Source organism: Takifugu rubripes, chromosome 19 (assembly GCF_901000725.2).
Source record: "Takifugu rubripes chromosome 19, fTakRub1.2, whole genome shotgun sequence".
Classification (NCBI taxonomy): domain Eukaryota; kingdom Metazoa; phylum Chordata; class Actinopteri; order Tetraodontiformes; family Tetraodontidae; genus Takifugu; species Takifugu rubripes.
The window spans coordinates 17,819,091-17,838,100 of NC_042303.1; the positions used below are offsets into that span (position 1 = coordinate 17,819,091).

General features: G+C 44.8%; 1 protein-coding gene across 2 annotated transcripts; it reads right to left on the minus strand.

Moving 5' to 3' along the window:
* Positions 1-1,693: 1,693 nt before the first annotated feature.
* On the minus strand, positions 1,694-15,778 carry mitfa (melanocyte inducing transcription factor a). Of its 2 annotated transcripts, XM_029827394.1 has the most exons (11): positions 15,326-15,778; positions 14,415-14,563; positions 13,630-13,867; positions 4,728-4,940; positions 4,559-4,654; positions 4,375-4,483; positions 4,033-4,116; positions 3,669-3,725; positions 3,478-3,553; positions 3,124-3,271; positions 1,694-2,971 (listed from the first exon to the last, which is right to left on the minus strand). In XM_029827394.1, exons 2-11 carry the CDS (start codon positions 14,456-14,458, stop codon positions 2,576-2,578), a joined length of 1,461 nt encoding a protein of 486 aa, XP_029683254.1. In that variant the 5' UTR covers positions 14,459-14,563; positions 15,326-15,778; the 3' UTR covers positions 1,694-2,575. The 2 variants fall into 2 exon arrangements, with proteins under 2 accessions (XP_029683254.1, XP_003973803.2); XM_003973754.2 differs by lacking the exons at positions 13,630-13,867; positions 14,415-14,563; positions 15,326-15,778 and adding an exon at positions 5,554-6,043.
* Between the last annotated feature and the right edge of the window lie 3,232 nt (positions 15,779-19,010).

The window sequence follows — 19,010 nt, forward strand, 5'->3', positions numbered from 1 at the left end:
TGAGTGAGTAAAGGTGGGTGGATGTATGGATGGATGGATGGATGTCGTGTCCTCTCATACTGCAGCTGTGCAGTCGTCGCTGCACTGTAACAGGTGGGGGCCCAGGCCGGGCTGTGCACAGCAGCCCCCCCACAGGAGCCACCGGCTCCTCCTGCTGAAGACCCCCGCGGCGGGGAAGGGGGGGGGGGGGGGGGGGGTAGCCTGGCCAGGGAAGCGGGGTTGATAATCTGGGCGTTCATGCTCCAACATCGCTGCAGCTGCTGCCTCAGGCGAGGATTCAGGGGAGAAACATGAAACGCCTGTTACGGTGCACATGGAGACACAACACGATGTTTGTCCTCAACGAGGCACATTAATACTGTTGTTCTTCTCATTATTACTTTTTAATATAGTATATATCATTTAGTATGAACCTAAATTGTTCATTGTTGATCCTTTGCATGAAAAGTAACGTTAAAAAAATCTTTCACAATGCAGAAGAGTAGACAGATATTCTCTCTCTCTCTCACACACACACACACACACACACACACACACACACACACACACACACACACACACACACACACACACACACACACACAGACCCTCTTGCACCGCGTGACGGGACTCTTGTGGATCTTGTGCTTTAGGATGCTGCCCTCTGCTGGTCAAAAAGTGAAAACTCACGATTGAAGGCAGATCCGGTTCGTGCGGTAGGTGAATCCCTGGGGGCCCCCAGGCCATCAGGGGGCCCCAAAGCCGCATATTCAGCCTCTTCGGAGGAGAATTTAAATGTCCGTTTTTATCTGTAGTTATCTCATGTGTTCATTTCAGCCCTTATATGCTTAAAAATGAAAGTTACTTATAAATAAAAGAAACTTTAATAATAAGCTGTGGCTGGTGTTTTGAGGCATTATTACCAACCGTTAGCAAGAGGATCAAACAAAACAAACTCCATAAAGAAGTTATCCCAGCGCTGCTGGAAACGGAAGAGAAAGAACAGTGATGAACGGGCCAAGGACCAAGGTAAGTTGTTGGTGATGCGGGAGCTGAGACGCCGTCTTATTGGTTTTTGTTTTTCAAGTTTGTTTATTTGTCCTGCTAGCCAGCTAGCTAGCATCAGTGAAATGCTGTCATAAACTTTAAAGTTTGTTTTATGCAAGTTGCCCTGCCATGGGATGACTGACTGAGCCCAAACCTGCTTATTCAGATTCGAACAGTTGTCGTTGTTCACTGGAAGCACATTTAACACTTAATGTTATTTTGGCCTTACTTGGGATTAATTCACTAAACTTAATGTGTATATGAGGGAATGGATGTGGAGGCTGTAGTCAAAGAGACTAAGAAGCATTTTCACTGTTGGTTTGTTGGATCTTCTTATTTAAAGTAAACCTTTTTTTAAATAAATTTAATTTAAATAGGAACAATATCTGATTGTTGTGTTTAAGAATGAAAGATGCTGACTTAAGATGTTGAAATAAGTCAGTTTCTGGCATCGTATCGAACCTTTTGTTTGGTTTTCCTTCATCCTAAAATGATTCAATGTTAATTTCATCAAACAGAAACAACACAAATATCATAGAAGCTGCCCTGGAAACCTTTCAGAGGGGAGGAAAACATGAATTATTTTTCCTCATCATGCTAATTTCTTGTTTTTCAGAGTCCACTGCTCATCATTTATATGTCTGAATTCAGTGAGACACATTCAGTGTTTTGATTAATCAAAAATATTTAATCTTTTCCAGCGTCAGACGATGAAACCTCTGGTTTTCATCTTTAACATAATACAGCTGACCACGGGGCAGAAATCACAGAAACCTTCATTTTACTCTATTTTTATTGATTAATTTGATCTCATCTAATTAAAAAGATCTTAGAATCGATCCTACTTAAATAAAAGCTAAGCTGATATTTGATTCAAATTTTCACATAAATATTTTATAGATGTATTTGATTGTCTCTAAATATTTATCCTGATCCTGAACCAACTTGGCTTTAAGAAAAATGATCAATGTTGTTTTCCGGTTTTTTCATATAAGTGGCCATCAGGATAAGACTGGCTGGCAGCCGTCAGTTCAACACTCTGTATTAAATAGATTATTTTTAACTCGTATGTACAGTACAGTGATGCGTTTCACTTTTCTCTTGACTCAATAATTATTTCACTCTGAAATATGCAGCTCATAAAGTACAGCTCAGTCGTCCATACAAAAAAAAAATCTTAAAAACCCAAATAAAAAGTGCCACCTCAGCAGTTCTCACAGGTTGTAGCAACTGTCAACTAACTGATACAGTTCTTTCATATTCACATCACATCAAGGTTTGGACAGTGGGAAACGATTCGGTGACAACGTGACCAAAACAAAAAAAAACCCTGATGAGACTCTACAGAAAATGTTAATTCCATCCAGCTTAATTTGACGGTCCACAGACATCAATTAAAGCAGGAGGAGGACGGATAATCTGGAATATTATGATGTCACGGAGGCAGCAGCGGCGGGCTGCTGGAGCCTCGCGGTGGTCTGACGGTAGAAACTGTGGCGGGAGTGTTTGTTGGTGGCGGCTCGCGTGAGTCTCAGGTTGGAGGACGACGCTAACAGCCTTGCTCATTTTCCTCCAGGCTGGAGCAGGAAGAGTGATGGTTGCTCACGGAGCCGTCCGGAGACATGGCCGACAGCAAAGGGTCACTCGGGGAGAGCGGCGACAGGCTGCTGTCCCTCACCAGTTCCTTTAGCTTACAGTTCCTGGAGTTCTCGAACGCACCGTGATCCCCAGAGTCCGAGTGAATCCGGTCAAAGGTGATGGTGCCGTTGTTGAGGTCCAGGGTCGTGGGAGGAGACATGTCCGGCGTGGAGTTGTGCTGGTAGAGATCGGACGGGCAGTCGCCGAGCACGGACTCCTGCTTGATGGCTCGTGCCATCAGGTCGGATGTGCAGACAGACATGGATGCCACGGAAAGGCCATGAGCACGGGCCTGGATCTCCAGCTCCTTCAGGAGTGGAAGAACAACATATATCAGCATATAATACGTGTAAACAGTGATGGGCCCCTCATCAGGACCTCATGCTGCCTCTGCGTTCTGTGTGAAGGTCCTCAAGGAGCAGCATTAATGACATCACGGCCAGGAATCAGCCCACTGACCTGGATACGGAGCAGCAAATGGCGGTTAGCGTGCTCCAGCTTCCTCTGCCTGCACTCCAGCTCCTTGACTCTCTGCTGCTCCCGCTGCAGCATTCGGATGTAGTCCACCGAGGCCTTCAGAATGGTCCCCTTATTCCAGCGCATGTCTCTGAGGTAGGCAGAAGACAACGGTCCACAGTCAGAGTCAGCTGACCCTCTGACCAGCTGACTGCGAGAGCAAAGGATTCTTTATGGTCTTTAAAGGCCTTGAAGCATAATTGCCATAAGGCCACGTCAAGAGATTGATGAATAGGCAGAGAGGGAAATGTACAGCATTCAACCACAGACCAGGACTGGAAAAAACCCTCGACTCACGGGTCGTTGGATTTGGGGATGAGGGTCCCCAGCTCCTTGATGCGATCGTTGATGTTGAATCTCCGTCTGCGTTCAACTGAAAGAGCGGCAGGAGTTAGAGCAGAAAAGCCCCGTTGCAGATGGTTCTTCACACACAGAGACCGTTCGAGTAGATGGATGGCGTGTTGATATCTCCAACTATTAGCACTCACTTAAGTTGTGGTTGTCTTTCTTCTGGCGCTCTTTAGCCAGAGCGCGCACCTCAGCCTCTGGGGACGAGAGCAACATAAATGTCATGAATTGTAGTGGTTAATTACTGCGTCGTGAGAACATACCTGATGTTAAACACAGGTTTTGAAAATCAGCCTAAATAATCGCAGCCGGCCACAAAAGCAGTGATTCACTCTGTGAGTCGACTATAAAGTTCCAATCATGTCATTTAGCCCCTTGGTGGCTTTACTTTTACATTGTGTGCCATCTAGACAAACACAAACTGCATCAGGCTGAAAACGGTGGGTGAAAACAGCTTGAAAACATCATGTTTGACATCATTTGACTCGGTTTCGCTTTGCTTACCTACTGGAAAGCCTTCTGGCCTTTGATAGTTTTCATACTGGCCACAGGGTCCAGGCTTGTCCAGCACTTGCTTCATGTCAGGAGCTGGAGTAATTATCAGTTCAATTTGTGAATCTCCAAAGAGCACACAATAGCAATACTCTCGACCACAACAGTGCAGTGGAAAACGTCAGGGGGGGGGGCGGTTTGAGCAGTTAAAAAGGTGAACTGAGGCGCGACAAACGACTGTAAAATCCTCAACGAATGAATCAACCCCAGCACCACCAAACTAGTAAGAACCCAGTAAGTCAACATTCAGGAGAAGGATGCAGCCTTGAGGGTGAGGTGACGTTCAGGGCTCACCTGTGTACTCCCTCTTGATGTTGGGGGGGCAGGAGCTGCTGATGCCGAGGCCAGGCAGCGGAAATCCTTGGTGTCCGTACATATCGAGAAGGTTACCGGACACAGGGAGCTACGGAGTGTTTAAACATCCCAGTCAACACAAGGACCTACGGTGCAGACTGAGGAGCACAGGTGAGGCATTTACCGTGTTGTTCATCTGGAGCCCCGGGTCCATGAGCCCCAGAACGTCCTCGCTGTAGCTCGACTCCAAGCCGATGATGTCATCAATCACGTCATCCATCTGCAGAGATCAAAGCTGCAGGTGAGCTTTGTTCCTCCTGGAACCTCGACTTCACAATCACACAAGCACTGACCTCTTTCTCACAGTTGGAGTTGAGGGTGAGCAGAGCTTTGGGACTGCTGGGGGCGCTGCTGCCGGGCCCGGGGGGCATGCCGTGCTCAGGGGGCTGGCTGGGGCATTGGCTCACAGTTTTACCGCCCAGGCTGGTGGACAAGTACTGCCGGACGTGCTGCCTTTGAGCCTGCTGGATGTGGTACTTGGATGGAGTTTCCAGGTGAGGCTGCACCTACAGGAGCAGAACTTCAGCATTACATCACTGCTGCATCTGGAAACATCTAGAGGATCTGGATTTAGGCACGTTTCCCCAGATAGTGGGGCAATAATGGTCCTATTTATAGTCCTAAAGGTTTTAAACCTGGTTAAACCAGCCTTCATTCAGCCGATTCAGCAAATGTTGAAGCTTAATGTCCACAAATCACTAAATAACCTTCATCCTTCTGTGAAAAGGGACGAGAAAAAACGAGAGGACATGAAATCAAGAACTAGTTCAACCCATTATTGGAGAAGGATCCATGATGAACGCTTCTGTATTAATGAGTCCCTTCAGTTATTGTCTAATTCTGAGGCAACTACTGGAAACATCAAACCTCTGTTGATAAGAGAACCTGCAGCAGTAAAAGAAGTCTTTCCTTTTAGATCACTGTTGGACAGATGTGCGCGTTAGGTTTCCCCTGATTGAGGATATTGTTTTCCAGATGCCAGGAGAAAAGTTCATTTTTGGACCATGTGTGCTCAGAATCAACCATCAACCCTCGAATATTAAATAAGTTAGCTCCGTCCCCAAACCTCAGTTTAGTTTATAGAACGCAACAAAAGTCAATAAAGAAAGACCCTCTCACCTGATAGTGGCTGTATTCAAGCATCTCCAACATGTTATTTAAGGCGTCAGCGATCAAAAATAAGCTTGATATTGTTATAATCCCTTGATCGTGTTATCCTAAAGGACAGGCGGTGAGCTAGTATGTGCACTCGCCGGTCCTGCTTAATTTATCCACAGCTTGAAGCTCATTAGTTATGCAAGTTAAGAACTGGAGGAGGACACTAAGAACGTGGAGGAGGACACTAAGAACATCCACCTATTGCTGTGTTGTTCCACTTTAACTATGTATTTATGTCTTTATAGAGACCATTTGACGTCACCACCTCCAGATCACAAAGAAGTCTTTCTACTGTGTGGACAGTAGTCTGCAGAGCTAAGCTCGCTTTAGGCCATCTAGCATTTAGTTCTGCTCATCTTGCATAAAACATTATTTGTTCTGAGCTTCAATAAGACAATTGACACCCTGTTTCAGGACGAGCCAGCCATATGAAATCCAAACATATTGTCCATTTTCAGCTCTTTACAGTTCTTTCTCTCTTTTTTAATGGGAACTGAGAAGTCGAATCAACCTCTTCAATCGGCTCCGACGCCGCCGTTTGCAGGGTCACAAAGGGGACGCCGTCGTTTTGGCAGCTGCTTGAGCGATGTTAACCATCCAACGCAGCTCTGGTTAAGTCATCGCTTTATTTTAGCCACCGAAAAAGGAGCAGGCGCCCCGGAAAGCGGTCTAATGTGCTGCGTCACTGTGAGCCGAGTGTGACGCCAGCAAAAATGTGAGTGGAGCAGTTGAGCGGCGTCAGACAGGAAGTGCTGGTGGTGGCGTGCGCGTTACAGAAAATTCTTCATATTACATATTACAGAGAAAATTTGTATTTGCTTCTTTACTGTACAATCTCAGTCTTCACTAAATCAATGCTCGGCCTGATTTGAGATTTACGGCTTCCAGCAGGTCTCAGCATCACAACGTGCACGTAAAGTTCCCACTTCCTCCTGACACGGTGCTTCTGTTGCTCTGCCGTCTACTTACAAACAGGTTTTGGCCTCATGCAAACACTGTTTCTCTGGCAGCGTTGCTATGGGAACCAGCTGCACCGAAGTGGCGCTAATCAGTGACCAAAAACTGCTTAATCCTCTTAAGGTCTTGAAACATGAAGTAACTAGTTTCCAAACAGCCGACGCTTGAAAAATGGCCTTTATGGGGCAGGAAAATTCAGTTTGATTTCTTCTTTTAACATTTTTAAGTTTTACAAACTTTGACCAGATGGTTTTTTTAAACGGAGAGAAAAGGGAGACAGCAGACCATGTTCTCCAGCTCCACTTCTACAAATGCCCGTTTTTGGATAGGTGGGGGTCTTTCTGTGTGTTGCTGCTGCTGAATAAGCTCACATACTGTCTGTCCTGTGTGATCAGACGCTTCCGGCCCCTTTGCTTTGGAACGCTGGTCTTTCCTGCAGGCGTCTCAGGCTTCGTGTTCAGATCCCCCAGAAGCGACACCGACCCTCATTGGTTCTACCGTAGGTCCTCTCAGCTCTGCAGCTGACCAATTCATCCTGTGTGTGATGGAGTTTCCATCATTTATGGTCTTAGATTCCTAACCACTGATCCGGGGGGGTACAGCGCTCGTACACCTACACACTCACAGCAAAGGCCATGAGTTAATAAAACACTGAGAGGAGAAACTGGGGGGGAAAAACTGAATTCTGCTTTAATGGCTCACTGAGTCTTTAATTTTCACTGTTTAATTTTAAGGTCAACTCCAGACAGACACATTCAGAGTCTCTCCACCTACAACTGTATCTTGATCTGTACGTAACTGTACGTTCATCTCGGTTAATTATTTACTCCCCCACAGCCAACACTTGCTACTTTAAAAAGTGTGAATAATGCACTTAAAATCGATGCCACGCTGAATTCTTTCCACTTTGCTCTGTCACATACGGTCGAGCGCGTCGTCTCTGTGCTCGGGATGATGTGCAATGAGTCCTTTAATTACACAAGAAGAAAAAGGTTTCGCTTGTGAAAACAGCCACCAGTGAAACAGTGCACGTATTATCCACCTCCTCACGTGTATTGAACCACTACAGTCGTGCAGCTTGTTAATTCAGATAGGCATCAGCTGCACCTCATGTACTGCTGCAGGAGGGCACCGCATCAGGCTTTGGTCTAAACTATTAGAAATGTATGAAGGGCTCAAGAGGTGAACACAAACATGGAGGAAGTGTCCTCTGGTTACCCGTAGCCTTCACCAACTAAACAGAGCGGGCTTTATGCTCAGAGTGGAGTGTTTCTTTGTTTGCCCTCTGCTGTGTGGCCTTTTTCTTTCCAGCCAAACCTTTGGGTTGAGAATCAGCCATTAACAAGGGATGCATTTCATTTATCTGCTCAGACAGACTCTGACTTTATTTAAGCAGCACGAGACAGAGGATTATTACCTTCTGAAGGGCAGCACATGGCTCGGCGTTTGAGACTCGTGCCCCGAGGACGCTGCGATTTCCAGAGAAAACCGTCACTCTTTGACCCCTGACTAAAAACACAGCCATTCACATCCGGCAACAGTTTGGTTTCTCGGATCCTTGACAACCACTGGCGCTTGAGGGCTCGATTGTTAAAAGAGCAAGCTTTAACATTCAGTGTGACGGAGTTTGAGGGGACGGATCCACCGAGAACTGAACGATGATTCTTCAAATGTGACGGTGTGGGCAGTCGCTCTGTTGCCAGCTAATAAATCTTACAGAGCCCCACCAGGCTTCTGACTGAACCAGTCGATGCACGTGGGCCACTGCAGAGTCCCGACGCTCAACACGGGCAACGCAAATGTTTGTCTGTGCAGTATTTGTGCTACTAACGGAACAGAAAATCCAATATCTCATCTCATCGGGTGTTTCTGAGCGACAGGCGCACAACAGGAACCGAAACACATCCGGGGAGACTTCAAGCAGATTTCCATGAAAAAGAAGAAGAATTGTACCAAAAAAAATCTAGATTTAATAGGATGTGGTCAACAATGGTGACAGGGAAGATGAAAGTACGATAGAGATCAGCAATGGTGACCACATCCCATTAAATCCTACACCAGAATAGGCATAATAAAAACGGCACTATTTCAATGACAAATGCCACTGGCATCATTCTGAATGTTTTTGAATTTATTTTTTTTAATTGCGAACAAAAAAAAAAGAAAATGTTTGATTTTCTCTGACTAAAATGCCACAACTGTGCACTCAGTGAGTAAAACAAAAGAGTCCTTGTCCTTAAAATAGGATTCAACCAGCACAGTGCCAGAATATCCCACCCAGTGTTTAGTGTTTTTCCAACGCTTTTTTTTAACTATTTGACTTGAAGAATATTCCATTCAAGATTTTAATGTGAGCTGTCTGTTGTGGAATGGGGGCCATCAAAACAAGGCCAACTATTTTCCTAACAAAAGGATTCTTATCTTGAGTTACAGCTCTTAGATGTGAGACAAATGCTCAGAAAACACTCATCGTTCAGCAGCTCCAGACTTCAGCCGTCAAAGTGATGCCAATTTTTTTTTAATTTGGAACACGTGCATTCATTTAAACAAAGGAAATGCACAGAATTAGACGCTGTCCCAGCCTATGTTGGCCCACTCGATGGGCTTCAGCGCAAGAAAAGCAAAACGGGAGCAACAAATGAACGTTTAATGATTTAGAAACACTACAGGAAAGAGATTTAGTTTTACCAAACCACCGTGAGCTTGAAGAAGCAACTCAAGGCTACACATGTGCTGCCCACAACATCTGGATAGCATCTGTATCCAACTTTCTATTCCCACAACAAAGACAAGAGACAACAAAGACACAACATGGCCACCATCAGCCAGAAGAGCCAAGGCCCAGAGGAACCAAGGCCCAGAGGAACCAAGGTCCAGAGGAACCGAAGCCCAGAGGAACCGAAGCCCAGAGGAACCAAGGTCCAGAGGAACCGAAGCCCAGAGGAACCAAGGTCCAGAGGAACCAAGGCCCAGAGGAACCAAGGCCCAGAGGAACCGAGGCCCAGAGGAACCAAGGCCCAGAGGAACCAAGGTCCAGAGGAACCAAGACCCAGAGGAACCAAAGTCCAGAGGAACCAAGGTCCAGAGGAACCAAGGTCCAGAGGAACCAAGACCCAGAGGAACCAAGGTCCAGAGGAACCAAGGCCCAGAGGAACCAAGGCCCAGGCTGCACAGGAATGCTCCAGGACAAGACCAGGTCTATGGCAAAGTCTATGGAACAGCTGTATTTGGCATTTGGACTTGAGCTAAAATCTGGCAAGACTTTATTTGTGTGTGTGTGTGTTTGTGTGTGTGTGTGTGCGCGCGCGCATGTGTGTGGCATTGAGAGGCATGTGATCTGACTCTTAAACAAAAGACAGGCCTAAGAAGAGTCGTGACTTTTAAATATCATCTATTCCAAATCTGTGCAGACTTTTTCAGTTTACCGTGACCTTTTCCTCAAACTCCAGGCACATTGAGCTGAATAATGCTGCATCTTTGTGCTCTTTTATGTGAGGTTTCAAACTCCTCTGAGAGAATTGATTGTTACACTCAGCAGCATGTCCAGTACTCTGTTTTTGTTTTTCAGTTTCCAGGAAAAGTTTGTTCAAGTGAATACTAATAGTGAATACTTCACGTCTAACATGCGTCAGTGTAGATATTTGTATTAATGGTGTATATTTGTGTTCCTTTCATTACTTCTTATTTAATAATAAGCCTGGTCCTGCTGAAGGTTTCTCCCAGTTAAAAGATTTTTTTTGTTGCCTTTGCTGCTTCAGGGGCATGAAAAAGTCTTGAAGACCGTCTTGATTGTGACTGTTTAATGGAATAGATTAAACATTGTAACGAGTTGTGATTCATACGCATAAAAACTCTCTCGACTTCTCTCTGTTACGTCCCCAAACACGCAAGTGCATGTTCTTTAATTCACTGACAGAACAATGTGTAGCATTGTTAGGAGAGGATGTCGCATTCTTGCTAATGTAACCCTGCAGCCACAGGGTAAACTGAAGAGAAGCGACTCTTTGTCTCAGACTCCCCCATCATAAAAACCCTCTGCTGTATTGTAGCCGCTATCTGCTGCACGACGGCTCAGCTGGGGAAGCAAAATCTACTTCCTGGAGGCAACGCCGGAACTCATGGATTAGTTCAAGTCAAAATTTATCTTATTATCGCTGCTTGTCTCACGTGTTGTCAAAAATCCAATTTTAAGTCTTTAAATTCCTCCTGTTGTTCCACCATCGTCTCTGCCTCACCCATTTTGGCAATTAGTTATTATTAACAGCAAAAGATCCCTGTAATTTCAATGATCTCAGCATTGTTCTTGTGAATAGTGTGTGTAATGTGACACTGAAAGGCCCGTTCCTGTTGAGCCCTTTAATGAATGGGGAACTTTCATGATGTTAGCTTTGATTGTTACAGCAAACAGGCAGATTGAAATCTGCTAATGTTAGAACGTCTTCCTGCACTACTTTAGTTGAAGCCTTTACAACATCACCAAGCCTGTAGGTCACAAACTCACCAAGCCTCAGATGTAAATATGATTTCAATATGATGTAAATATGATGTAAACATGATGTAAACAGGTCTAAATCCTCCGTTTTATTCATTAATACTCCCACCACTTGCTGTCCTTCACTGGCCTGGAGGATCTCCTCTAACCTCACCTGAAACACATCAGCATCATAAGCTACTGGGGCTCCTCACAACACCTAAAATGATGTAAAATGACACCTTTACAAACATTTAGGAATTTCACTCATTCATGGTGCAATTAGGCTTAAATAGCAGCAGCTTCCTGAATCACTTCTAAAGGAGTACAAGCATTTAATAGGTTGCATTTGATGATGGAGCAGAGTGTTGTCTGAATATTTAAACATGTCCCATCAAACGTTCAGCAACATTACAGCCCGACGATATTCTGTTCATGTTTCATTGTTAACGTTCCTGATGACGAGGCTGAAGGAAGAGTGACAACAAACTCCAAATACACAAAATACTAAGACCACACACACACACACACACACACACACACACACACATAAAGGCATGTTTTTGTACTGTGTACATGTTTGTGTGTGTGTGTGTGCGTGTCACCAAAAATTTTAAATGAGTGACAAATCATCTCACATTCTAGGAAAAACAACAAAAGAGGGCTCTGTGTGTGTGTGTGTGTGTGTGTGTGTGTGTGTGTGTGTGTGTGTGTGTGTGTGTGTGTGTGTGTGTGTGTGTGTGTGTGTGTGTGTGTGTGTGTGCGTGCAAAAGCAAACCTGTAGGCAGTAACTCACTACCAATACTATTAATAAACATGTTGAGATGCCCTCAGATTAAAGGTGCAGTTGAGGACCTGACCTAACTAGCCTTTTACACTAACTAGCCTCTTACACTAACTAACCTTTTACACTAACTAGCCTTTTACACTAACTAGCCTTCTACGTAAACACACAGAGCACTAAACAGTCCATTTCACAGCCGTACACATGATGTACAAACACTCCTTTGTGAGTGCGCTCCATGAGAAATGTGTCCACGCATGCAACTCTCCATCGTCGCTGAGGTATATTTTGTAATAAAATCCCATCATTGCTGCTTTAATGGGGCCATTTTATCATCCTTAGTTAATTCATTTACTTTTTAAAAACCACTGTGACCATGTAGGTATTTAATTATGATTGGGATCATTATGTGGTTGGTCCTTTAATTTTCCCGAGTGTGTTCAGTCATGAGATTTTATTAGGAAACATAAATTCCATCCTCACAAACATGTGGGCGGTGAGAGGTCGCTGGTTCCATCCCAGACGTGCCGCTGTGTCCTTGAGCAGGACACTGAAGCCCAAAATTGCATCTTTGTTGTGAGAATGTACAGGAATCTGTCAAAGGTTAATCTGTGAAACGGGTGGAAGCACACTCGCACTTTAAGACTAAAAACATGAATAATTCAGTTCAGCATTTCAATTCTACGTTTAAAAATGTGGGTTTCCATCCTCAAGAATTCCCAGAATCCAATGCGTTGGCTTGGTTCTGCCAAGAATTTACTCTCATTTCCCTTAATGCTCTATTCTCACTTAAGTGCCTTGAGACTGCATTTGTCATAATTGGGTTTCTTGTTTAATAATCCCCTAATTAAGGCTCTCTTCTTCTAGCTGAGCTTTAGTTTTACTTTCATGATCTTGTGTTGGTTATCTCTGACTGGAAGGATGGAAGATGCTGCACAAAGCTTTAGATTTTCTTTAGATATTCTATATAAAAGGTTTCTCTGCATCGATAAAAGAGAGAGCGAGAGAGGAAAGACAGAGAGAGAGACATAGAGATAGACAGAGAGAGAGAAGCAGAGAGGGAGAGAGAGACATAGAGATAGACAGAGAGAGGGAGGGGAGAGAGACATAGACAAAGAGAGGGGAGAGAGAGAGAGCGAAAGATGCCAAACAAAGCTTCCATCACCAAACGACACTAAAGCAACATCACTTTTCTGCCGTGCACACAGACGCAGGACCATGTGAGTGAGTCTCTCTGCCATGTTTCACTGTCAGGAACTCGTTTCTCCTCTGTGGTGACGTGAAACGCTGCGCTGGAACATCATTAGCTTACTGTATCCCGTGCGCTCAGACTGCTTCCAGCAAGTAAACGGGTTGGACGATGTCCTTCATACCTCTCTTGTAGAACATATTGGATTTATCAGTGTCACATGCATGTCTGTAATAACTGATGTGAGAAATGTGTGATTTATTGATGCCCAGAGCCACAGAAACCAGAGCAGAGAGCGATGGGAGGACAAAGTTAGGAGCTGCTTCCTGTTTTTTATCATCCTTCTAATGCATCGGTGGCTTCCTCATTCCAAAAACACCTTTCTCGCCTTGTTATTGCTGCATTTGAGGGTCCTTTGTTCACACTAACAATCGTCTGAATGAAAATGTGTCAGTCTGCTGGAGCAAATAGGATTAAACATGTTAAATGCCGACTGTCTGGAAGCAGGAATTCTGCCATGAGATAATCCTCCTCAGCAGCTCACACAAACGTGAGAAATCCTCAGGTCCATCACAAACTGACGGGCAGAACATGGCGAACAGGTGTCGGTACCGATGTGTCTGCTCATGGACTGACCTTGACAACCTCCATGGAAGGTTGGCTCACCGCCGGCTGTTTATGGGGTGTGACATGGTCGCTGGACGTGGCGCCGTGCAGAAGGTCCCTGCTCCTCCTCTTACGTTCCTCCCTGTTGTCTCGACCCCGGTGACGGACCGGCGGCGGCTGCTCTCGGAGCCGAACCTTCCACCTCGGAGCCGGGAGGGGCCGGGAACTCTGCGTGAACTCGTAGAGGCCAGGCAGACTTTGGGGAGCGCTGAGGGCCAGAACCCACCCAAACGTAAAGAGAGAAGAGTTGAACAGGTCAGGCTGAATCAGACGCTGGTCGGTAAAAGAGTTAATAGCATTTCCCCGGGAGTGAGCAGCGAGTTGAGGTGGATTACAATATGACGACTGAGCGAGAGGGAAGCCAGAGATTCTTTTACCAAGAATAGGTCATTGTTCTTTAAATGAGACTTAAGATCCATGTTGTTAAAGAAGGGCTGGACACCAGCCAATAGCAACCAGTTATTTTAGCTTTTTTCTTGGGGAAACGGTTCCTAAGTTGGTTAATGGACAACAAAGTGGTTCTGAAATCAGCCCATTTGTGGATCAAAACTGTTCCCAACTGTCCCGGGGTAAACAGGAGCATCATTTAGCTCACTCGGTTCTATCCCTAGACTTTAAATAATGGATCTATTCTGAGTTCAGAGGTTGTGAGTTTGAGGTCGATCCCTGGGGGGAGAACCAATCACCTCGCAGCTCATGTGAGAGTCCGCAGAATGAGAACGGTGCCTGTCTGTCCACTGCAGCCTTTCACATACCTGAACATCCCAGCGGCGGCGAGCACGCTGTCAGGACGAAGCATTCTTCAGGAAAAGGATCCTTTTGATAGCACCACCTCAGATCCAAGCAGGCTGCGCCATAATCGCTCTAATTAGGCGCGCACGTCAGAGCCAACGCCGGCCAACTGCTGCAGCATCACGAAAGGCGAGAAAGAAAAACTGTTTCACCCAAAATACAGAGCTGGGAGAGATCCCACGGGATCCCAGAGGGGGAAGTGGCTGATCGAAGTGATCTGAGACAGAAGCCTTTAGAGCTTCCTGTGATATCCAGATGTGGAGGTGAGTGTGGCTGAAACGCACGTTTCACTGATGCAACAGTCATAAAAGGAAAGCACACACACACACACACACACACACAATGGTTTTTTTCCTGAGAATTGCACCTTGAATCACATATCTCATAATCATATAATCATATATAATCATAGACATCTTAATCGATCGTCATTAACAGGCACAAGTCTCCACAACCTCAGAACCAGATTTAATGACCTAAATGCCTCCCGGTCCAAAATGCAAATAAATCCGAACCCATATTTGTAAGATTTGTCATCAAAGCCCAAACGCGTTGCGTAAAATGTCATCTTTGTTTGAAGGGAAATGCTGATTTTTTCCACGTAAGGGGCTTGTGGTATTTCTAAACACCACACAAATCCAATCCTCCATAGTCGGTCTGTAGCTGCGACCACGGAAAGTGATTTGCATGCATGTGTGTGTCTGACACACAGCAGCATGTGTTGCTCGGTGTTAATACCAGGCTACGTTACAAATCGGCACGCAGGCTCAGGGTACGTTTACATGGCCTGAGAACCCAGGGAGCATCTTCAGACCTTCCAGCTCAAACAAAGCAACAACAAAGACATTTTGACAGCATCGAGGCGTTTTCTTACCTCTTTATTTTCACGTTAAGCCTGTAAATCAAAAGCCCCCACTTACTGCTGCTGTTTGGAGAACTGGGTACTTTTAAAGCGCCCGGCTTTGCTTCCTGTTGTGACTCAATCGTGTCTCACTTATGAGCCGTGGTGTCTCCGGGATGCGGCGTTGGCAGTGGTTGGCTGGACGTAATCTTTTAGGGAAGGAAAATCGCTTGTTCCGTTGTTTTGCAACTGATGCCGTTATGTAGCACGATATCAATTTGCGGGACGAAGAGGGGGTGGGTTGTATAATCCTTTAGGTAAGAGAGGATTAATGAGCTTAATTCTCTTCCTATGAAGCCATGGAACCATCTAAACGCTCCTTGTAACTTTTTTTTGTTTGTCCCGCTGTTCGGCTGTCATGTGGTCGCTTACACAGCTGATGTTGCTCCAGGACGGAGTCAGAGGTCACCAACACGCGTCAGGGCCAAACACTTTACGGCTATTTCGGCCGCTGCGTGAACACACAAACGACCCACGTTCGAATAATACGAAAGCAAAATAATCAGGTTGGCTTTTGTGCCGTCCAGCCTCAGTGACCAGTGAAAAAAGGAAGTACTGGTGGTGATTCAGTGGTTTCCATGCTGTGGCCAGTTCTAAAACTGGCTGTGTTTCATCACCTTCCTCCAGTTGCTAGAGCGGGACGTCTGAGTGTCGCTATATTTTCAGCCTGTTTGTTGTTGGTGTAACTGGGCCTTACTGGGCGGCTGCTGTCTCCTCACTGGGGGCCACTTCAGAGCAGCTCTGCCACTTTCCTCCCCTCCTCCAGCGTGCCTGACGCCTCCACAAACACCACTGAATGTGTGACAATCGCATCACGTGGGAACTAATTATAGAGCTATTTAACCATTCAAGTAAAAAAAGAGAAAAAGCAGTTTGACATTTTCGTCTTATTCAGTATTGAGAAACAGACTTTTTTATGGTTTTAATATGGTAGAATTCGATTTTAAAACCCTGATTAGGGACACATGGTACTTATCGTTCTGAGTTACTGACTGATGATGAAAATATTTTTAGTAATCTTAATTTAGTAGAAATGTTTTTGCTGATTTTTTTTTATAGATTTATTTTATTTAATGAGACTACAAATGCCAGCACTTTGTAATGCTAAAATAACATTAAGCAAAGGCTTAAAGTTGCAGGGGAGTAAAATACTGTAGGACTAATTGTTTAAAAAAAGTGTTCCTTCAACACCGTCACTCCCTCTATTTCAATTTACTCTCTGCATCCACAGAAGTCATGTTATTAGCCTTTATTCTTCTAAATATTATTGGTTTTCAGCTGTTTTCTCATCTTAAAAAAAAGAAAGCTGCATGCTACAATTATAATAACTTGTGCCTGACGTCAATGAGAAAGTCGGACGTCACATACGTCTTTAGATTCACTCTTTTATGGAGGAAAAGGGGAAATCCAGCATCGCTTTGTGTCAACAACGAACGTGAATTTTTTCCTGTAATTATATATGCTTTTAATGCGACCAGAGAAAGGCAGGCAGTGTGACGGCTTTATAGCTGCAGAAACACGTATGAATGTTTTATTTGAGAGATGATGCTGATGAAACACGAAACAGTTTCTACAGCAGTCACGTTTTAATGCGAGTGCACTTCCACAAGCGCGCGTTAGAGGGCGACAAAGACAAATATACGACAACTATCTTATTTATTTTCTTTTATTAAATTATTCTGATTCCGTTCTCATTTTAATCATGATTTTAAGAGTGTCGTTGTTTTTTGGACTAATTATGTGGGTTTTATATCTTACTGTTTGGAAAGTAATACATTTTAAAGAGCTGACTTCCCAGAAATTCCATATATGTGTACAATTTTCACAGACTACATGCAGAGTATATGTACACAAAAGCCGTTTGAGGATTCTGAACTTTGGGTAGCATCGCCTATGTAAGACAAAAGAAAATGGACACCAATCTTCACGCATGACCGGGCTTGAAAAGTCAGGAATTACTCCATGAAATTATTAATCAGTTACTTGTCCGTGTAACCCAACTTCAGGAATCATAACTTTATACATAAATGCACAAACATTCTAAATTTTAGTATAAACCGTGCTATTAAGTTGTGAGTCTAAAGACAAAAGTGAGCTAAGAAGCAGTATTTCCAGTCAAGCTGTTGTGTAAGAAGGCCAGGGGCGCCTATCAGTGACGCGTGAAGCTTTCCCTTTGGCGTCATCATCAATACAATCAAGACCAAAACAGTGCTGGCATTTACGTTTAAGTGACTGTGAGCAAATCCATAAGATTTCCAGAAAAGTGACGCTTAGTGTTTAATTGAATGTTGAAAAGCTGGAAGTTTTTTAGTGTGTGACCTCCCACTCAGCCCTGACGACAGCGAAGCCAAATAACACTTAAATAACCCAGGACTGAATGGGTCAGTGAGGAAAAGATGAACGGTTTTATTGGTGCATGTAATAATATCAGCATATTAAATATGTTTGTATTGTGAAGTTTTATTAAATAGCCTTTTACTACAGTACTACAGTACTTGTTGTAGCAGTGAGATTGATGAGGTTGTGTTGGGATCATAGTTCTTCTTCCACTTCATTTTTACCATAATATGAGACAAGATGGGGGAGGAGAGAAATACATAAAGAAGAGGTTTAATTCATATGCAATGACCTGGAAAACACTATAGATAGACTCAAACTCTGAAGAATGGTGAAGACTGGTGGCACACTGACAACAGCACAACAGCTGACCTGTTTAGACGTCAGATGGACGACATGGGGGGGTGGGGGTGGTGGGGGGTGCACGCCGCTCACTCCACGCCACTTATTGTCACCCTGCCCGTCTGTTTCCCTGCAGCCATTCATGACTGCATAATGTTCGCTTCAAATGGAAGCCTGAAAGTTGCCCAGAGTTCATGTCTGTCAAAGAACAAAGGCAAAATGACATTAAGAGTCTATCAAGGTCAAGACTGGTAGTGGGGGGGTGGGGGTGGGGGGGCAGACGTCAACTGAAGACTCTTAATAGGAGGAGTGCACCAGTGTGGGGCCGCTCTCGGGAGGGTGCACCTCTCCAGAACATGATCCTCTGGAATGTTTAAATTCACAAATGCTTCGTCTTTTTAAACAATCCCTCAGTTTGACAGATGTTTTTCACTGTTCACCTGCTGCCGTTTCCATGAAAACGAGAGTGCTGCTCGTCAGGTGTTGTCGGAAGAGGACGAGCCAGTGAGCAAATCTCAGTGGAGGCCAAGCTGAGCTTTGTTGCACATGTTGGGAGGAGTCGGGTAATTGGTGCACACATGGCACTGGGGCTAATCAGGGGCTGCAAAAAGCCAAGCAATTAGAACGGGGGGGTGGGGGTCGAGGAGAGCGTTCTGCTCTGTGGCACAGTCACAGGCGTGAGTCAGGTGGGAGACAGGGCAGCAGCACTGTCTTCCCCCTTCCATTTCCATTTCCTCACTGCTGAGGTTTCTGTGGATTTCTGTGCTTTTCCATTGTTCAGCCTTCCATCAGTCCACAACAGCTTGGCGCTCCTTTCCTTCCTCCAAAAACCTACTCTGTGTCGGAAAATCTAAAATTATTCCAACATGTAACCGGGCAACAAAAACTCCCACGAAGAAATCCCAAACACACGCGTTGAGAGAGGTCAGGAAACGTTGCTATTTGTGACAAATATTGTAGTAAAAATAATAATGAGGAA